At 47.8% G+C, this 19838-nt stretch overlaps 1 protein-coding gene across 5 annotated transcripts in view; it reads left to right on the forward strand.

Moving 5' to 3' along the window:
* The first annotated feature begins 5411 nt into the window (after window positions 1-5411).
* The window catches only part of Hnf1b (HNF1 homeobox B), a 59454-nt gene continuing 45027 nt past the window's right edge, over window positions 5412-19838 (forward strand). For 2 of the 5 annotated variants that reach the window (XM_042692366.1, XM_042692367.1), the window contains exons 1-4: window positions 5417-6177; window positions 11168-11367; window positions 16919-17183; window positions 19157-19392. In XM_042692366.1, coding sequence (XP_042548300.1) covers window positions 5834-6177; window positions 11168-11367; window positions 16919-17183; window positions 19157-19392 — 1045 coding nt within the window. In that variant the 5' untranslated portion in view covers window positions 5417-5833. Of the gene's footprint in view, window positions 6178-11167; window positions 11368-16918; window positions 17184-19156; window positions 19393-19838 lie in introns of all 5 variants that reach the window. The other 3 variants (XM_042692369.1, XM_042692370.1, XM_042692371.1) reach the window with 2 other exon arrangements.

The following is a 19838-nucleotide window of genomic DNA, read 5'->3' on the forward strand; positions in this document are numbered from 1 at the left end:
GCCAATCTTGCTTCTCATGGGTGTTGAAAGGAGAAAAAGGAAGAAATGCTCTGGAATGAAGGCTCTCCATGCTAGGTGTAGTATTTATTAGTTTAATATCATACTAGCTCACTGGTTTTTAATTTAATCTTTTACAAGCTCCTGGGAACACCTTATTTCTAAAAATGACCCAGCACCAAAGGATGTGGGGTTGTTAAGCAAAAGGCGAGACATCTCATAGCAGCAGGTTTGGGCAACGAAAGCTTTGAACCAGAAGGGATTTCTAGAAAGTAAGTTGATGGTGGGGTTTGGTGCGTTCCTTTGGGGCTCTCCCCACAGGCTTTATACCTAGTCAACACTTGGTGGTGTATGTGAGTGAATTTATCCCACATGTTGTGCCTTTAGAAGGGAGGATGATGGCCTAGGGAGAGAGCCTCAGGCTAAACGCTATGGTAGAGCAAGCACTTGGTTTGTGCCCTGCTTGTGCTAGTTCCATGCAGTGTTTCTCTTCATGTAACTCATCCATAAATTCCCTTATATTGACATTTACATATGATTACAAAATAAAAACTGAAGGAAATAATTTTCCCAATGTCATTCTCTATAGTTCCAGAAAACAGCTAGTGTCCTTTGTTATAGCTCCTGGGGAAAATTATTTCTCCTCCCATATGAGGGACCTACTTCCCCACTTCAAAAAGGAAGAAATGAAGTAAGACAGCTTTTAAGGTCCCTTTTATGTCAATAGATTTCAACGTGCATAAATGCTCATCCAAGGGTTGACAAACTGTAGCCCAGGTACCAAATCCAGCCAGCCAGATGGTTTAGTAAAGTTTTATTTAAACACAGTCACACACACACATTTTTGTATTGTCTATAAGAGCAGAGTTGACAGATTTGTGTAGTTACAATAGAAACATTACGTATCATAAAGTCTAAAATATTTACTATTTAGTCCGTTATGGAAAACTTACTGAGTCCTGGAAAACACTAGATTTTTTCATGATTGAGAGCTATGCATCAAAGGTAAGAAGGTAAGGGGGAAAAGAGAGAATAAGGAGATAACTTCTACTGTTTACATTTTTTACTTTGGAATTGCTTTTAAATTATTTTTACTAAGTTGTAACTTGCATGAAATAATAGTACAAATAAAGGGGGAAAATGCACATGACCTGCACATAGAAGCTAATGTATCTGCCACTTTGATCAAAACATAGAACCTTCTAGCAGTCTAGAAACTTCTATTGCTGTGGATTCATTTTTCTAGTTTTTAACTTTATGCAAAGGAACTACATAGTATATGTTTTTTCACAGGTATGGCTGTTGGAAAGTTATTCAGACTACAATTCCTTTGTTGATAGTACAATAAAACTTGTATAAGAGTGCTTCTCAGGGCTGGGAAGGTGGCTCAGTGGTAGAGCGCTTGCCTTGCATGCATGAGGCCCTGGGTTCGATTCCTCAGCACCACATAAGCAGGGGGAAAAAAGGCCAGAAGTGGTTCTGTGGCTCAAGTGATAGAGTGCTAGTCTTGAGCTGAAGAGCTAAGGGACAGCGCTCAGGCCCCATGACCAGACCCCCCCAAAAAAAAGAGTGCTCAGATTTTCCTTATAGCAAGTTGGGGGTGGGGAATCCTTGACAGTATCACAGAGATTATCACTTGTCCATTTATTGAAAAAAGAATTTGTTGAGCCTCTACTATGTATCTCCACCTCTCCAGGCATCAGAGAGACAGACATGAAATGGTCCCTGCCTCTCATGGAGCTTACTGACTGTGATGTATTTTTTTTCCTGGGCAGCCAAAAAAGTCTCATGACCACCACTATACACAGAACTAGCCTGAGTCCTAGAACCACTTTCCCAAATTCCTCAATGTGGAGATCTCAGTAATTTAAACACTTTTAGGAATTTCAAATCATAGAAAAGTTGGGAAACTCTAGAGGAGGTAAAGAGTCGCCCAGAAAGGAGTGGTATGGCTAGACCTAGAACCCTATGATCCTGACCCTGAAGTCTAAAATGTTCTCCAAGCTATATAACATTGCTTTTTAACAATAAGATCTCCAATTTCCTTCAAACTGGATCAGGGTAGTATTTATGAGTTTCCTCTGGAGCTTATTTAATTCTGAGGCTTTCTAGACATTCCACCAAATCAATGGGAAAACCTTGGAGGGTAAAGCAGAAGAGACTGGAAAGATCAAGGTCCCTCTTCTGAAAGTAAGGAAGGGTAATCAAGGTGGGGGTTGGGGGGGACCTAAACAAATATTACTTCCTCTGCCAAGTTACAGAAGGGGAGAGTTCACAGGAGCCACATTATCTGGTCTGTGAAATCACCAATATGGTGTTCAGAAAACTGGATTTCAATGTATTTTACATCCAGGAACTGCATCTCTGTTGAAAACCCATGAGATCTAAACTACAAATTTAATTATTTGAATAGTAGAGCCCAATGGTCGCTTTAAATTCAGTAACTCAGGAACAAGCTGAGACTATAAGGGGTTAGTTACCCTATTTCTTGGCATGATTATTTCATGGTGTATTTTTTTTTTTTTTTGCCTAAATCTGTGAGGGCTTGCCATAGGCCAGGAACCTGTATTTGCTAAGTTATTTCTCACAAAAAACACCTCATCCTTTTTGTACATGTATCTGTTTCCCTCTGTTCACCCCCCTCCTCCCAAATATAAACTTCCTTTTACTGGCTCATCTCCTAAAACCATGTCTCAAAGTCCTGGTCATTAACTCCTGAGCCCCAATCTCAGCCCTTCCACTAATTTACTCCTTAGATTCTCAACATCTTACTTTCCAGTTTTTCCATCACCATTTTATCCTATATGAAGCATAAGCCAAAACTACTTTGATCATACTGAGTCTTCCTCACTTGAGGGCAAGATTTCACTGAAGGATTTCTTTCATGAGTGAGCTCATTTAGTTAGCCTGTATTACTCACTCCTTGAAGGACTATCTGCTGGTCTGCTTTCTTTTTAAATTTCCACAGGAAGGGATAGGTGAACACCTATATTGCACCATTGGCAAAGCCAAAGAGGATCTGTGTGAGAGTGTTTCAGGAAGTTGCTGGATATGAATAGCCAGATAATCTGGGAGCCATATTTGAACACTCACATGAAGTTTACCTTGTAAACTCAGTGTGCAATTCCCTGGGCATCCCCTCGGGTTGAAGGAAGAATGAGTTTGCTGATACCTGAATTTTGAGAGAGAGGGAAGCTTGGGAATCTAAGGGGGGAGGGGGCTCATAGCCTTTAGAACTACAAATCAAAATTGAGCTCATGAAAGGGAAGTGATGGCTGGCTTTTGAATGGGTTTCCCCAGCTTCACATAGAAAAGTGATCTTCATTATACTTGATGTATGCATCACCAGAACAAGTAAGAGGTGGTTCTTCCTGTATATTTATGCTAAATGCTTCAGTATCCTACTTGAGGGGAGAGGAGGAGGCAGAGAAAACTTCTTCAACCCAGTCCAATTACAAAAGGTAAGTATCTTCCCCATGTCACAACAAACTAGAAGGGCAAGAAGGTGAAATGAAGGTCCTTCTTTGAACTAAATACTTAATGAACTCAGGGAAAGAAGGAGAAAGATAGGTGAACCTTTTGAAGTCTGGAAGGAAGGGCCAACTTCTTTCCTAACTCAACCCCAACTTCTTCCAAACCTCCTGAGTATTGCTGGAAGTGGGAGAAGGTGTTCATAGGGGCCCTTTTGTAATTCTGTTGATTTCAAATTCTTGCTTCTAATAGCCCTTCCAAATCTAGTACTGGATCTCTCACCCTAGGAAATGATTTTACTACTAGAAACTAATTTCTTTTTCTTTTTTTCTTTTTTTGTCAGTTGTGGGGCCTGAACTCTGGGCCTGGGCGCTGTCCCTCAGGTCTCCAGCTCAAGGCTAGCACTCTACCACTTGAGCAGCAGTACCCTTTCCGGTGCTTATGTGGTGCTGAGGAATCGAACCCAGGGCCTTATACATGCAAGGCAGGTACTCTACCACTGAGCCACCTTCCCAGCCCCTAGGAACTAATTTCTGACTAGATGTTACTACTAGAGACACACTAGCCTCCTGTCTTCCCAGATTGGAAAATGTGAACTCTCATATCAGATCAGATCAAGACTTTGCACAGGTAGTCTCCCTCTATCTAACACCCCCACACACAAGAATGACAGATATTAGAATCCATTTTCACAGATGAGGAAACTGAGGCTCCAAGAGTGGAAGGGGTAGCTCTGCCCCAGGAGCTACAGGCTGGTGGGTGTGAGGTCGCCTTTTTCCCTACAGTACCTATCAAGTCCAAATGCTCTGTTGTCTACCTTCCCTTCAGGGCCCCTGGGGAGATGTGGCTGAAACTTCCTACAATGCGGAAAGGCCTAAGGCTTCCTTCCAGGCCAGGCCTGAGTGGAAAAAAACGACTTTCCTGCAGTGGCTTTGTCAGCTCCTTCTCCATTCCGCGCAAGACTCGGGCCACAGCGGCCAGTGACCTTGCCTTGGCAGAGTGCATTTGGGGCTCCAGGCACCGCCGATGATCTGCAACTGCGAACAAACCAGAAAGGGGAACACGCAGCTCCAAGGCGCACCCCCACTCCCCTACACCCCCAGCCGCAGGGCAAGCTTTGCTCTCTGTGCGACAAAAGAGTCCCCCCATAGTCCCAAATTTTGCCTCCAAAGCCGAGGCTCTTTGATTTTCTGGGTTTAAGCTGTGGAGCAGCTAGCTAGCTACGCGACCCAGGTCAGGGGCTCTCCCGCGGCCTGGCCAGGTTGGGAGCTGGTGCAGCCCCGCTGCGGGGGGAGCTCCACTCCCGGCGGTGACTCCCTCTGGCCATTCATCAGCCGGTGCCCGCTTCCAAGTGTCCAATCCCCCCCAACCCCCCACCGGGGCCTCCTGCGCCCCTTGTCCACGGCTGTCTGGGCCTGCCTGCCGTCCTGAAAATCCAATCTGCCAAGCCTGGCAGGTCTGTTGAGGAGGGCCTGAGGCCCCAGGTAGAAAAAAAAAAAAATCTATGGGATCCCTTTAATCCACACTCACCGGGACGAAAGCCACCTCACTTCTCGGGGGAGGGAGGGGTGTCTCCAGGCCCATTCCCAAAGGGTCCGTTTCTCCTCCACACCCCCTCTGGTCTTTCAGGTTGACCACCTGCGGCCACTTCCCAGGCTCTCTTTTATCCTTCTCCTCCTCTCCCTTCTTCCAAGAGCACCCCCAATTTTCTCCAGCTCTCACCTTGAACCCCCCCGGAAGCGTAGTTTCTTCTTTCTGGTTTTTTTTTGGGGGGGGGGGGGATCAAAGCTGAACCGGTAACCAGTGGAAAAGCCCCTGAGCCCAGGCTGCAAGCCACACGCTGCTGAACGAGTCCAAAGGTCGGTGAGAGTTCGGCTGATCCACTGAACCTGTAGGGAAAGGTCTGCGCCCTCCCTTTCCCCCCCAACCCCCCCACCCAGCGAGAGGACAATGGGCGCGGGCAGGCCTCGCACGCGCGCCCCGGGTCCCCGGCTCCCCGGCACTGCCCCCTCGGGCCGACCCGGTCTCAGGGTTTCCCCCCCTCCGCCCTCCCCACCACCATTTGCATCTTGCCGAAAGCCGGCCCTCCCCGCTCATTTGCATATCTTATATGGCCTAATGGTGGCGGTCATGGCAAGTTAGAAGTTTTCTGACTCCTCTCGGAGGAGACTCCGGGACCCCAAGGGAGTTAACAGGTGTCGGTGGAGGTTGAAGGGTGGAGGGGTTCCAGGACTTGGGGGTTCACTCGTGAAACTCCCCTCCACCCTGCTCTATCACACCCCACCGACAGACACCTGCCTGCCCTCTCTCGCCCCCCCACCCCTCCCCCCATTTTTTCTCCCCCCCCCCCTTCTGTCCTTGGAAAATGGTGTCCAAGCTCACGTCGCTCCAGCAAGAACTCCTGAGCGCCCTGCTAAGCTCCGGGGTCACCAAGGAGGTGTTGGTCCAGGCCTTGGAAGAGTTGCTGCCGTCCCCGAACTTTGGGGTGAAACTAGAGACGCTGCCCCTCTCCCCCGGCAGCGGGGCCGATCCCGACACCAAGCCGGTCTTCCACACTCTCACCAACGGCCACGCCAAAGGCCGCTTGTCCGGGGACGAGGGCTCGGAGGACGGCGACGACTATGACACCCCACCCATCCTCAAGGAACTGCAGGCGCTCAACACCGAGGAGGCGGCCGAGCAGCGGGCCGAGGTGGACCGGATGCTCAGGTAGGCCGGCGGGGCGCGGGCTGCGCGCGCGGAGCGCCTGGAGTGCCGCAAGACACCCCCGGGCCTTGGGCTCGAACCCCTGCGCGGAGGATTTCTGTCTGTCTGTCTCTCTCTCTCACACACACACACACACAAAGCCGGATTGCTGGGCTTCTCTCCCACCCAGATCCTTTGGCGCCCCTCAGCCAGGTGACCCAGAATCAGGCCTGGAACCTCCATCTCCTTCGGTCCAGGCCAGTGTCCAAGGACTCCACGGGCCTTTTTCGGTCCTTCCCCGTGGGGCTGGAGCTCGGCCGGGAGTAGGGAGTAGGGGAGGTGCGGAGCCTTGGGGCCTTGAGGTTTGCCCAGGTGATCGAAGGTGTGATGGGGGGGGGGGGGGGTGAAACAGCTGTGCTGTCCCGGGAACAGAAGCTTGGGATGCCCCTACAAGCTTTCGTTCGTGCATTTTTATGTTTCTCCCCCGCCGCCGCCGCCTTGGAGCGGCGAGTCCAAGGCCGGCCCCGGGGCCCAGCCGCCGGGAACCGCAGGATTAGGTTAGCAGCCGCCTGTGGCCCGGGGGGCCTGGAAGGCACACTCGGGGTGGGGTGGGAGGAAAGGGCGCTCCCACCGGCGGCGCCCGTGCAAGGTCCAGCTTTATCTCCCCTTCCCCAAACCCGTTTAGATGTATTTGCAAAAGGGAGGAATTGTTTGCCCGAAAGGGTCAGGGTAGACAGAACCCGCGCGGGCCCGGGGAATCTAAAGCAAAGCCGGATGGGCTGGGGGTACACGTGGCTAAGACCCCCAATCGCTGGGGGTGGAGAGGGGGGGTTGATCTTAATTTGAGAAAAGGAATGGTGTGTGTGTGTGTGTGTGTGTGTGTGTGTACAACTTCTCCTCTCCCGACACCCCAGAGAGAATTCGGGCTGGCTTGGCTTGGCTGTCCTCTTCCCAGGCAGGCCCTGATCCTTTTGCCGGGTCCTCAGTTGGCCAGCACACGCTTTGACAGCTAGTTACTAATTATCCAAAGAGTCCTGCGGTTCCCGGAGACCTCCCCGGGAACACTCGGCTGTAGGAAGGAGCCCCAACCGATTCATGCGCTCCCCACACGCCCACCCCCGTTGTCCCCCACACCGCACTCCTCGGACACTTAAACGCGCGCGCACCCTCGGTTTCAAGGTTTCCCAGGCCAGGATTAGTTTCTCCCAAGTCTGCAGAGCTAGTTTTTTTGTTTGGGGGTGGGGGGAGTTTGGGAATGGGTGGGTATGACCTTGCCTTTGGATTTGCGCCCTGGGGAACCTACCTGGTGGTTACCCTCTTGCTATGACCATCGGCATGATTTCTAGGGTTCCACCCACCCACCCACACCCCAAGAAAATTTCTTGCTATACAGTTCCTAGATTTGAGGTTTCTCCTCCAGCGTGACTTCAGGCAGGCCGGAGTTAGGGAGTGGGAAGGGGTGTCTGGCCGAGGCGGAGAGGGGGCGAGAGTGGAGGCCCCCCTTCCTCACCCCCAGCGTCTGGGGCGCCTAGGAGGCCTGGAGGTTGACCTGGAAGCCTGGAGAATCCACCGGGCTCTGGGCGCTGGTCCCCGGGGACCTAGGCCCTGCCTCCTGCGGCCGCTGCGTTTAAAAATCCAGGAAGCCCCAGGAGACCCGGGACGCCCCTCTCCGCACCCCGGCCCCCCGCGCAGGGCTGGACGCAGTGGAGATGTAACATCCACTGCAAGCACGTGGAGTTGGGGTGTTATTAATTTATTCCTATAAATCATCAACAGAAAGATACACAAAGAGCCGTGATTAGGTTGAAAAGAGAGGCGGGTTATTCATTGGTCAAGTTGTAAATGCGGCTTAGAAAAGGGAAGGAAATCAAAACGCAGATGCGGGGGGGGGGGGGGTTGCTCGCTGCTCGCCCGGCACACTCCACACCCACCCCCCCCCCAGCTGCCGAGTGCCCCCAGTCTCCGGGGATCCCCCTGAGTCCCGGGCCTGCCTCGGCTCCCCAGCCTCCCAGCCCAGTCCCCGGGGCCACCGACGCTCGCAGGCCCCGCCGGCCGAGAGCCAGGCCCGCCCGGCCCCGGGGTCTGCGGACCCACGCTAGGGTGGGGTGACCGGGAACACCAGACCGATCCTGAGGCTTTTCTCATCTTCCCCCCGCACCCCCCGCCCAAGCGAGTGCCGCCTTCCATACCCCCAACTCCTGGAGTGTCGGACTTGATTAAAAGTAATTTTTCACGAAATCGCTCGCGGTTCCCAGGTCACTGCGCAGTCGGCTCCAGAGTACCAGGCACCCCCTCTCCCGTCCCACCAACCCTGTCCCCCCCCCACCCCACCCCGAGGCGGAAAGAAAAGAAAACGGGGCGCAGGGAAGGGTGAAGGGGGAGGTCACTTTGTGCCGCTTCCCCCCGTTGTCCTTTACACGCCCCGCCGGCGAGGGCTGGAGCGCGGCTGGGGTTTGGAGACTAAGGGAGCGAAGAGATGGGACACCCACCCTCCTCCCCTCCGTCCCGACACACACACACACACATACACGGGCTTCGTGCTTCTGATCGTGGGTAGCAGAGCCAGTGTTTGGGAAGGAGCCGGGCGAGCGGACACGAGGTGGCCGCCGGGCTCCGGGGCGGCTTTGACACCTGCGCTCGCTCGGAACACAATAGCCCGGCGCGGCTCGGGCTCCGCGCTGTCGCCGGGGCAGGGAACACCTGGAGGGCAGCCGAACGTTCCAGTAAAACGCCCCCAGGGGCTCTCCAGGCTCCTCCCGGTGAATACACCCCTGGAAATCTGGGGGTCAGACAGGTAGAAAAGGTGTCGTCACTTCTACGCCATCTTACTCCAAGTCGGAGTCTTGGCACCCTGAGCGAGCGCGGTGGTTTCTAAGGGTTTGTGGGCGCTTTTAGTTGGTTCTTTCTTAACCATCCGGGTTAAGATTCCACTCTTCCCGCACAACCCTGATGCCTTATACTCTGTGTCGCTCGGTTTCTTAAAAGCACGCAGAATGACCCCAGGGAGAACATTTAAACAAAAGGAAAAGAGCCAAAGAATACGAAAGCCATACGGGTTTGTAACCTTTAAAATCCAGACCCTTTTCCCCCTCCTCCTCTTCCTCCTCCTCCTCCTCCCTGTTGAAGCTATTGTTGATACCTGGTAGAAGTATTTTTCCATCCCAAAGATATCTGTGGAAATATTTGCAGAAATAAGCTATTAAATGCGCTCTGTCTGTTTACATGGGCATGTCGAAAACGGTTATCACCTTATTTTTCGCTGGCTCAAGGTGAATTCTCCACGTTGGAAACTGGAATGCATTTCTTCTGCTTTTGTTTTGGTTTTGGTTTGTTTTTGCTCGTGTAGTTACTTCAAGAACTAAGTCGTTTTACTTAGAAGTAATTTTATAAATACTGAATACTGAAGAAATGTGTTGTTAACTCATGTATAATTAATCTGAAAAGTCTGCACTTCTCAAAAAATTCTCTCCAAGCTTGGTTTCTCACAACTGTAATATCAACGGCTTGCTTTTAAAGACCAACTAATCAAATACGTGGATGCTAATTTGATTACAGAAGGTTTTAATGCATTAAGCTAAATTAATTTCATTTGATATACAGGCACCATTTGTAAAGAAATGCTTAGTACACTACCATACTGTATCTGTTTTGGCCTCTGCTTTGACATCAGTTTTTTATTGTTTCATCTGAAACCAATTTTCCCTTTATTTTTTTTCCATGTCACATCAAGGTAATTTTGTGTGTGTGTGTGTGTGTGTGTGTGTGTGTGTGTGTGTGTGAACATTCAGCCAAGAGATTTTTTTGTAAGTCATATAGCTGCATTAAATCAATAATACATGTGAATATTTTGCTTCTTTGGTACTTTTGTTCTATGCTATGAACTATTTTCTTAATTTAAATGATATCTCTCATTTTAAGTCACCTAATCAAGGGGCAAGAAAAGACTAGCCAAATTGAAGGTGTTTTAAATTAGTGAACCTCAAAGACACTAATAATATAAAAGTTTCTTACATACCTGTGTTTAAAAGAAATGGAAAGTTCTCAGCCCAAACTTGAAATATACGAGAAACATCACCTTCCTGACTCCCTTACCTATCAGAGGAGAAACGCAAGAACACAGGAAACAAGGCATTTTGGGATGCTTAATGTCTTAGTCTGAAACTGAAATTATTTGTCCTTATTAGATTTTATTTAGGAGGCAGAACTGTGGATACTTTTTTTTCTTGCAAATAGTGTGATTCCTCAAATCCAGGAGGAAGGCTACTGTATTTGTGAACACTTTCCTAAGACTTTGAAAACCATTTCACATATTAAGTACCTTGTTACCCTTATTTGATAAGAGACTATAACACCCTTTCAGAAAGAATATAAGATGGGAAAGGTTTTGAGAAAGGAAGACCCCTATCACTGAAGAATCAGTGTACCCCCCAAGCTCCTCCAATAGGACTCTTCCCTTTTAAGTATTTGGAATTGGAGGAGATGGTAAGAAAGGCAAATTAAAACCAGAGTTGTTGTTGTTCTTCTGCTTAATGAGAACAAGTGCTGGTGGTCCTTGCTCACTCCTGAAAATGAGCTTTTCCCCCTGCTCATCTCAAGAGAGAGCATATTCCATATAGGGGCCCTCAGTGCCTTTTTCACTCTGTGTGTGTGTGTGTGTGTGTGTGTGTGTGTGTGTGTGTGTATTGGGACTTGAACTCAGAGCCTAGGTGCTGGTGCTCTACCACTCAAGCCACAATTTGGTGGTTAATTGGAGATAAGAGTCTCACAGACTTTCCTACTCAGGCTGGCTTTGAACCAAGATTCTCAGATCCCAGACTACTGACTAGGTAGGATCATAAGTGTGAACCACCGGTGTCTGGCTCCATTTGGGCTTCATTTTAGCCTTATACCTCTCCTAGGTGAAAAAATATGTGAAGATTATTTTTGATAGAGAGAATAGGCAGAACCCCTCGCATGCAAGTATTCCTCCCCGGCCGTCTCCACCAACACCCTAACCATTTGCTTATCTGTCTAGTGAGGACCCTTGGAGGGCTGCCAAAATGATCAAAGGCTACATGCAGCAACACAACATTCCCCAGAGGGAGGTGGTAGATGTCACCGGCCTGAATCAGTCACATCTCTCCCAACATCTCAACAAGGGCACCCCCATGAAAACCCAGAAGAGAGCTGCCCTGTACACCTGGTACGTCAGAAAGCAACGGGAGATCCTTCGACGTAAGTGATTTAACCCTGTCTTTGCCTTAAGTCTGGAGGGCTTTTGCTCTCACTCTGACCCCTGTGGGCTGCCTCAGTTTCCTCTCCATGAAGAAGGTCTTCAGGAGCCCTTGGCAAATATGAGGTGATAGGTGAATGGTGAATTGGCTTGTGTTGTGTTCTTCTCTCCTAGTCCCTTGTTATATTCAGCCAGGTGCTTTGACAAGCCCTTTGGTGACTGCAGCATAATTTTTTTTTTGGTCCACTTCCCCCTCCCCACCAACATTCTTTTCTTTGAAACTTAAGTAGATGATAGAGTAGAATATCTTCCACAAATTAAGCAAAGTATGTCCCTTTGACATATGACCACAAATTAGTCTCTTAAAAAATTATTTCGGCTGGACACTGATGGCTCATGCCTGTAATCCTGGTTACTCAGAGGATGAGATCTGAGAATCACAGTTTAAAGCCAGCCAGGGCAGGCACTCTTATCTCCAATTAACCACCAAAAAAAAGCCAAAAGTGGAGTTGTGGCTCAAGTGGTAGACCTCTAGCTTTGAGCCCAAAAGCTCAGGGACAATGCCTAGGCCCTGAGTTCAAGCCCTAGGACTGGAACAAGCAGTCAGCAACGCTGGTCACTGGCTACTGTTATTTTCCTCCCCTTAGGGGGCGGGGTTATTTAAATGATGAAGACATCTGAATAATCAGAGCCCAAAGCTGTTCTTTGGATTGGAAGGGGTGGGAGTGAGTCCTGAAGCAATTTAAAATGCTGACTCACCCTTACCAAAGTTAGTGGAGTTTGAGGACTTCAGCTGGCCACCCTAGGTAAGGGGAAAGCTGCTTGTAGCTGGGTCAGGTGAGATGCAGTGAGAGTACTGCACCAGGAATCCTGGCCTCATCAATTCTTGTCATTCCCAGTCTCATTCCAAAGCTTTCTCCCCGTCCTGAGTCCTTTCCCTTTGTAACACTGAGAGATTTTTGTTTTGAAGTTGAGTGATAATCAGACTACACTGGAATGATAATGGTATGAATGGTAGATTTTTTTTTTTTAATTTTTGGAAATGATCCTTTAACATTATAGTTGAATTATTTTTGATCCAGACCTTTCCCTAGGGAAATTTTTTTTTGGATTAGCATACACAGGATTATTCTCTGAGCCATATGTTTCTCTATCTTGGTCATGATGTTAATTTCTAGCACTTTCTGGGTAGGGTTTTTTGTGGTTGTGGTGGTGGTGGTGGTGGTTTTTCCCTTCCCTCTCATTGGATGGTCACATTATCCTTATTTGGGGAGGAGTTTTAGGTGACACTGCTCAGAAGTGATTGTGTCTATATTTATTGTCTCAGTGTCTGGGGGCTGGAGGAAAGGTTTGGGGCATGCTTATTGTACTCTGGTTGTCTGCGCTGTGCTTGCGTTGGAAGCATGGACACAGAGAAACTGGAAAAAGTCAAGTGAGAATTGTTTGCTACTTAGGGAAAGAGACCCTTTCAAGTTTGGGCTGGCCTCCAAGCACAATGACTCGCTCTTTAAGGGTTTGTGTTCCTGACATGAAGCAACACTCTAGTTCCTGCAATGTCTGGGAGTCCTCGGGGGGGCTTGGAGGGGGGGGCATGTGCGCGGGCACCATCTCCCAAGCCTAAGAATCTCCTAGGACCCAGCCACCCTACCACCCAGGCTGTGCTGACTTCTGTTCACTGTCAGGAAGGACAGGGCAGCACAAGTTCTAGGACACTTTACAAAGTTAATGCCAGTGTCCAGAAGGGACCTTTTCCTCCTCATTATTATTGTTTTTAAAGGCACACAAAGCATAAAGCTTAGACATTTTCCTTCTATAAATGCCATATGTACACCTATTCTATACCAAGCAGGGTGCTAGGCTGTGATTAAAAACATGGGTCCTTTTCTCCAGGGACTGCATAGCCTTTACTCCATAAGGGAGTTGATATGTTTGAATAAATAGTGACAGCCACTTTCTAAGAGCCGTTAGGAAGGTATGCACAAGGAACAACAGGGAATTGCCAAACCATCTGGAGACATCCTGGAAGGCTAGGAGAGGTGACATTTGAACCTAGTCTTACAGGATGAATGCAAGATGCACAACATGGGAAAGCAATTGAGGGAGATAAATAAAAGAAGGACACAAGGGAAGATGATAAGTCAAAAGAGAAAGAGGTGGAGGAGAATAAAAATAAGATGATTCATGATTACAAATTTTCCTGAAAAAAAAAAACTAAGAACTGATAGATGGTAGCATGCATGGACCTATTTGCATACAGAATCTCCTTATCCAAGCTCTCTCCCAAGCCCATGAAGTAACTGTCAAGGCCAACTGCTCCAAGGTAATTTTTATAGGCAATGAGCATTTCCTGTCCCTTTTCCACTCCTAATTAATCCAAAAGGAAGTGGAGTGTAGCTGGTGGTGGCTGGAAGACTTATAGCCCCTCCCAACACTGGGAGGGGCTAAAGGCTAAGCTGCTAAGATTGGTAGAATGTCAAGCAAGTCCCCTGTCTGGCGTAGGTGTGTACTGGGTTCAGAGTATTACACAGGTGTGCTTCTTCCAAGCACTGGGGAGATACTGAGGCAGACCCCACACAATGGGGCACCTGGGTGTCCCAAACCCACCATAGACAAAGCCTCAGCAGCTGGTTTTGCCACTTCTGAACAAGTTCATTGGAGGAATCTGGGGTGTTGTGTGGGCTCCCTTTTCAGCCAACAGTGATTCTTAACCTGGTAGTTAGGAGTCTTGGAGTCTACAGGCTGAATTTACACCCAGGCTCTTGCCTTGAGCTATTGTAGCTTTTGGCAAGGCACTTGACCACTCTGAACCTCAGTTTCTTCATCTGCAAATAGACATTACAATACTTCTCACATCGAGAGGCTGTGAGACATGGAGAAAGAGATGCAGTTAAAGGACACTGAGCAAAACTCACCATAGAAGTTCTTGCCAGGCACCAGTGGTTCATGCCTGTAATCCTAGCTACTAATGAGGCTGAGATCTGAGGATTACAGTTTGAAGCTAGCCTAGGCAGAAAAGTCCATGGAGATTCTCATCTCCAATAAACTGCTTAGAAAAAGCCAGAAGTGGTACTGTGGCTCTCATGGTAGAGTGCTAGCCTTAAGCACAAAGAGGCTTAGGGACAGCGCCCAGGACCCAAGTTCAAGCTTCAGGATAGGCAAAAAAGAAGAAAAGAAGAGAAGGAGGAGAAGGGGGGGGAGGAAGAGAGATGGAGGAGGAAGAAGAAGAAGGAAAAGGAGGAGGAGGAGGAGAAGAAGGAAGAAGAGAAGGAAGAAGAGGAGGAGTTGTTTTTCTTTACATGTTAACTGTTATGACATAGGTTCATGTCAAACAAAAACTCTTGAACTGATCCCAAATCCTTGGGATTATCCACATTGACTCTGGCTCTGGCTCACGTGGCATGCAGGACCCACATAGAGAGCTACCATGAAGGCCAAGTATTATAGCAGTGTGAGAACCCTTTGACAAGTCTGACTACCAGAAAAATTTGAGTCCTCATCAGCTCATTGACCCCTGACCTGGGGGTTAATGCTCTTAAACACTGGTTAGTTCTACTTAGTCTTTCTGCCCATCCATTTCCCAGGTGAGGAAGCAGAGGGACCAGGGAATCAAGTAATATTATCTCAGGGAATCGGCGACTTCCTGCTTATAAATTTAGCAGGCTGTTAAAACCACTGTTGGGCACCAGTGGAAACAGAGCCCTATGTGGTCCTAGAATCACGCAAAGTAGGTGGCAAGTTCTGTCCACCCTCCAGTCAAACTATTCATGAACTTGGCCCTAGGGTCACTGGTTAAACAAAGCCCAGCTAGGATTTTAAGTTCAGGCTTCAGAGCCTGGAGCAAAATGGAACTGAATCCTTTGATAGATAGCAGGATCTCAGGTGTGTAGACTGCAAGACCCCCAAGGAAGGCTGTTGAAACACCAAGTCATGACTTTTTTTTGCAGATAGATTCAATTTATGTTTATTCAGAACTATTACTACATAATTGTATGCAAATTCAGACACCTTAGGAATATAGAATAATTTTGGAGAGTTAAAACATACATGATATTATCATGTATAAATCATTCTGAAAACTTAGGGGGAAAAACTTGGTGAAAGTCTTCATTTTTTTTTAAACCATCGCAATTGCTGTGGGCCATGGTTATTACTCCAATTAATGAATTGTGCCCCTACAAAGAACACGTTTCCTCCTTGAAAGCTACAGTTTTCTATGCCTCTTTTAAAAAATGTATCATTTGTTGTAAAATAAATTAAAAAGTCATGATTCAAACTTTGAGATTTGTGGATCCAGTTGTCCAAAAGAACAAGAAAGATAGCACTTCAAAATGATAGCATAGCCATCATTTTGAGGTATAACTGGAGTGGTAGAACCCCTGCCTTGCTGAGTCTGAGTTTGAACACACACACACACACACACACACACACACACACACATGTGCACACACACACACATGCATGCACTCACTCACACAAATGATGGCACTTCCACGTTTATTACTATAAGACTTCAAAGGTCCTGGTCTTCAGTGCTCTGAGACTCGTGGAGATCTGTAGGAGTGACTTCTGGAATTAAAGAAGAACAGCATTAAGAGCCGGAACATGGGACCAGAGCTAGGAAATGGATTTTGTGTGCATCCTTCCTCAGCACAGTGCTTGATTTCTCTGTCTATTCATCTGTAAAACGGAATCAATCAGTCCTGATGTACCCTGCTTCATGCATATGTGAGGAGAGGACAGCACAGTTCTCTTCTTTAATAAAGTGAATATCAAATCTCATTTCAACATAGGTTAACATGTCACGACTAGGTCAAACTGCCCTCTGTTTCCTTCATTCAAGAAAAATGTGTTGAGGATCACTAAGCCTGGACCCTGGAAAGGGACAGAGAGCACCATTCTATCTATGGGTATCTTTCTCCAATGCCTTCAGCTGCAAACAGGGAAGAACCTGTATTTTGGTCTCTGCACTTCCTCTATGCCTTTTCCTTCATGAGTTATCTCCCTTACAAATGGTTCCCGGGAGACCTTTGAAATTGCACTTGAGCTCCAGGGATCATCCTATTTTTCAAATACAATGCTCCAGGAATATCTATTTGAAAACATTATGTACAGACCCTGAATGTGTTGTATGGGAGTAAGCTGTACCTTTGAATGGCTTTCTCTGGTACCTGAGACTTGAGTTGAAGTCATCCCCTTTTTGTCATCAAAATTAAGAGTTCAGGACTCAGAGCGTTGCTTCATGTTTAAAGGCCAATGGGCCAAAGAAAAGTAGTTGTCTTTAAAAAAAAAAAAAATCCTTGGCTATAGTTGAGCCAAGCCAAGCAAAGAAAAAGGCAGATTTGCTGGGTCAGCAGTGATAGGCAGGGAGAGATGTTGTTAGCCATACTGTCTCTAGCCCCTCATATAACAAGAGTGAAAAGCTTAGGAACAAAGGGATCTTTGCCCATCCGTCCATCCGTCCGTCCGTCTGTCCATCTGTCTGTCTGTCTGTCTGTCTGTTTCTGCCAAGTGAAGGCTACAGGTCCTATCAAATCTACTCCTTTCTCTTTTCAGAGTTCAACCAGACAGTCCAGAGCTCTGGAAATATGACAGACAAAAGCAGTCAGGATCAGCTGCTGTTTCTCTTTCCAGAATTCAGTCAACAGAGCCAGGGGCCTGGGCAGTCCGATGACTCCTGCTCTGAGCCCACCAACAAGAAGATGCGCCGTAACCGGTTCAAATGGGGGCCCGCGTCCCAGCAAATCTTGTACCAGGCCTACGACCGACAAAAGAATCCCAGCAAGGAAGAAAGGGAAGCCTTAGTGGAGGAGTGCAACAGGTAATGATACCAGAAGCAAGCAAGCACATGGACCCAAGATTCATCCCCTTCCTCCTGGGGTTGTGAGATGGTTATTCAGCTAAGCGTGGCTAAGTTGGAGGTTCCTAAAATGTGATCCATAGAGCTGCTATTTCAGTTTCTTGGTAAATAAGTTTAAGAGCTATCACATGGATATTTCTTCTTAGCACATACTAATGTAGTTAGGAGTCCTACAGTTAAGAATCCATGTAACTTATTGGTGAACCATCCCAGAGTCTTTCTTGTGTGGAGTACTTACTAATAATTCCCCCATAAGGAATTCCTTCCATAAGGAAGATACTCTGGAGAATCCTGGTGCAAAATATAATGTCAGCAAAATGAAAGTCATGTCTTTGAACTCTACCTAGGCCAAGGCAAGACTGTGCCTTGGCTGCAGATTCTGCCTCTGGCCTCCACCACTGTACACCCATTAGTTGCCCCCTCTCAAAAAAAAAACTTAGGTTGGATGGATGTGGTAGAATACACCTGTAATTCTAGCACTCAAGAGGCAGATACAGGGAAACTAAGAATTCAGGCTAACCTGGGCTATATCAAAAGGCCCTGTCTCAAAAAAAAGAAAGGAAGGAAGGAAGGAAGGAAGGAAGGAAGGAAGGAAGGAAGGAAGGAAGGAAGGAAGGAAGGAAGGAAGGAGAGAAAAATAAACTGGGCAGGAGAGTAGGAATTGGTTAGATCTGTTTGGTCTGCTCTGTCTACCCTGACAGTAAAGTTTATTCTCTGTTAATAACAGTGTAATTTAAGAAAAAAAAAAACCTGGTAATCCTTAGAATATCATTTTGTTTCTTTCCTTTCTTTGCCTGACTTACATATTGATTTAAAAACAAAACAAGCCGGGCGCTGGCGGCTCAAGCCTGTAATACTAGCTACTCAGGAGGCTGAGATCTGAGGATCGTGGTTCAAAGCCAGCCTGGGCAAGAAAATCCATGAGACTTTTACCTCCAATAAACCACCAGAAAACAGGAAGTGGCGCTGTAGCTCAAGTGGTAGAGCACTTGCCTTGAACTGAAGAGCTGAGGGACAGTGCCCAGGCCCAGCCAGAGTTGAAGCCCCATGACCAACCCCCCCAAAAACAACAAAACAAAACAAACCAATTCCTTGCTCTGGTCAAGGCCTGTGGCCTCTTTCTCTGTCTCTTGCCTGGCCCAGTTTGGACAGTGGAAGGACACAACCAAGGAAGCCAGACTAGGAAGCAGGAGGCAGAACAGTCAGCCTACATATGTCACAGAATCCTCAGGCTGTCCTGCCCCATGTGGATGAGGATAATCAGGCTCTCTCTCTCTCTCTCTCTCTCTCTCTTTCTCTCTCTCTCTCTCTCTCTCACACACACACACACACACACACACACACATACACCATTTAGTGCCATCTACAAACACAGTTCATACCTGGGTATGGGGTTTCTTCAGCACTAATAAAAGAGGAGCCACTATTTCCAGCTGCCTCCTTTATATCCACACAGCCTGCCCTTTGAGGGAGCTCTGGCTATGAATAAGAATCTGCCTTCCCTGGCATTCTTGGGGGTTTCTAAACTCCAGAAGCTCAGAAGTCCTCTCATAGGGCTTGGAAGGGACTCTGTAAGATAGCTAACGAAGGACTTTGCCTTTTGTGTGGTAGGAAGAATGGAAAACTAAGGAGGTGTCAGAGAGCCCTGTCTGGGCCTTGTCTTGAAACTGTCTTGTCTCTGCTTGCTCTCCTCTGATCAGAGCCACACTAGAGACTTTTGCTCTTCCATCCAGGGCAGCATATCATGCTCTGGGCTTGTGCTATAGGTCTCTGCTCTGGTCATCCTCATTAGGTCAGGCTGAGGCTTTTCCCCAGCCCCCAATTGCCCCTCCACTTCTATATACTCCTAACCAAGGCCTCTGTGAACGTGTATTTGAGGCCAAGCACCAACTCCCCAGCCATCCTCATTGACCATCACCCTCTGTCCATTCCAGGGCAGAATGTTTGCAACGAGGTGTCTCTCCCTCCAAAGCCCACGGCCTGGGCTCCAACTTAGTCACTGAAGTCCGTGTCTACAACTGGTTTGCCAACCGCAGAAAGGAAGAGGCATTCCGGCAAAAGCTAGCCATGGATGCCTACAGCTCCAACCAGACGCATAACCTGAACCCCCTGCTCAGCCATGGCTCCCCCCACCACCAGCCCAGCACCTCTCCTCCAAACAAGCTATCAGGTAAGCAGGATCTGGGCCTCACTGCCTCTAAAAGTATCCTGGCCAGGCGCTAGTGACTCACATCTATAATCCTAGCTGCTCAGGAGACTCAGATCTGGAGGATCACAGTTCAAAGCCAGCCCAGGCAGTAAAGTTTGTGAGACTCCTATTTCCAATGAACCACCAGAAAACCAGAAGTCGAGCTGTGGCTCAAAGTGGTAGAGCCCTAGCCTTGAAAAGAAAAAGCTCAGGGGTAACACCCAAGCCCTAAATTCAAGCACCACTACTGACCCCCCCACCAAAAAAATCATCATCCTGTTCCTTCCTACCTGTCTGATTTGATTCAATATTATTTCAGAGGAGTAAATGCTCTGGGATGGCCCTTGAACTGGTCTCTTCTCATTGCCAGAATTTTCTCATGAACAAGTATATGGCTTGGGTCGGGATTCTTCCAACTTTTTGTGGTA

Source organism: Dipodomys spectabilis, unplaced genomic scaffold (genome assembly GCF_019054845.1).
Source record: "Dipodomys spectabilis isolate Male_0828 unplaced genomic scaffold, ASM1905484v1 ptg000004l, whole genome shotgun sequence".
Classification (NCBI taxonomy): domain Eukaryota; kingdom Metazoa; phylum Chordata; class Mammalia; order Rodentia; family Heteromyidae; genus Dipodomys; species Dipodomys spectabilis.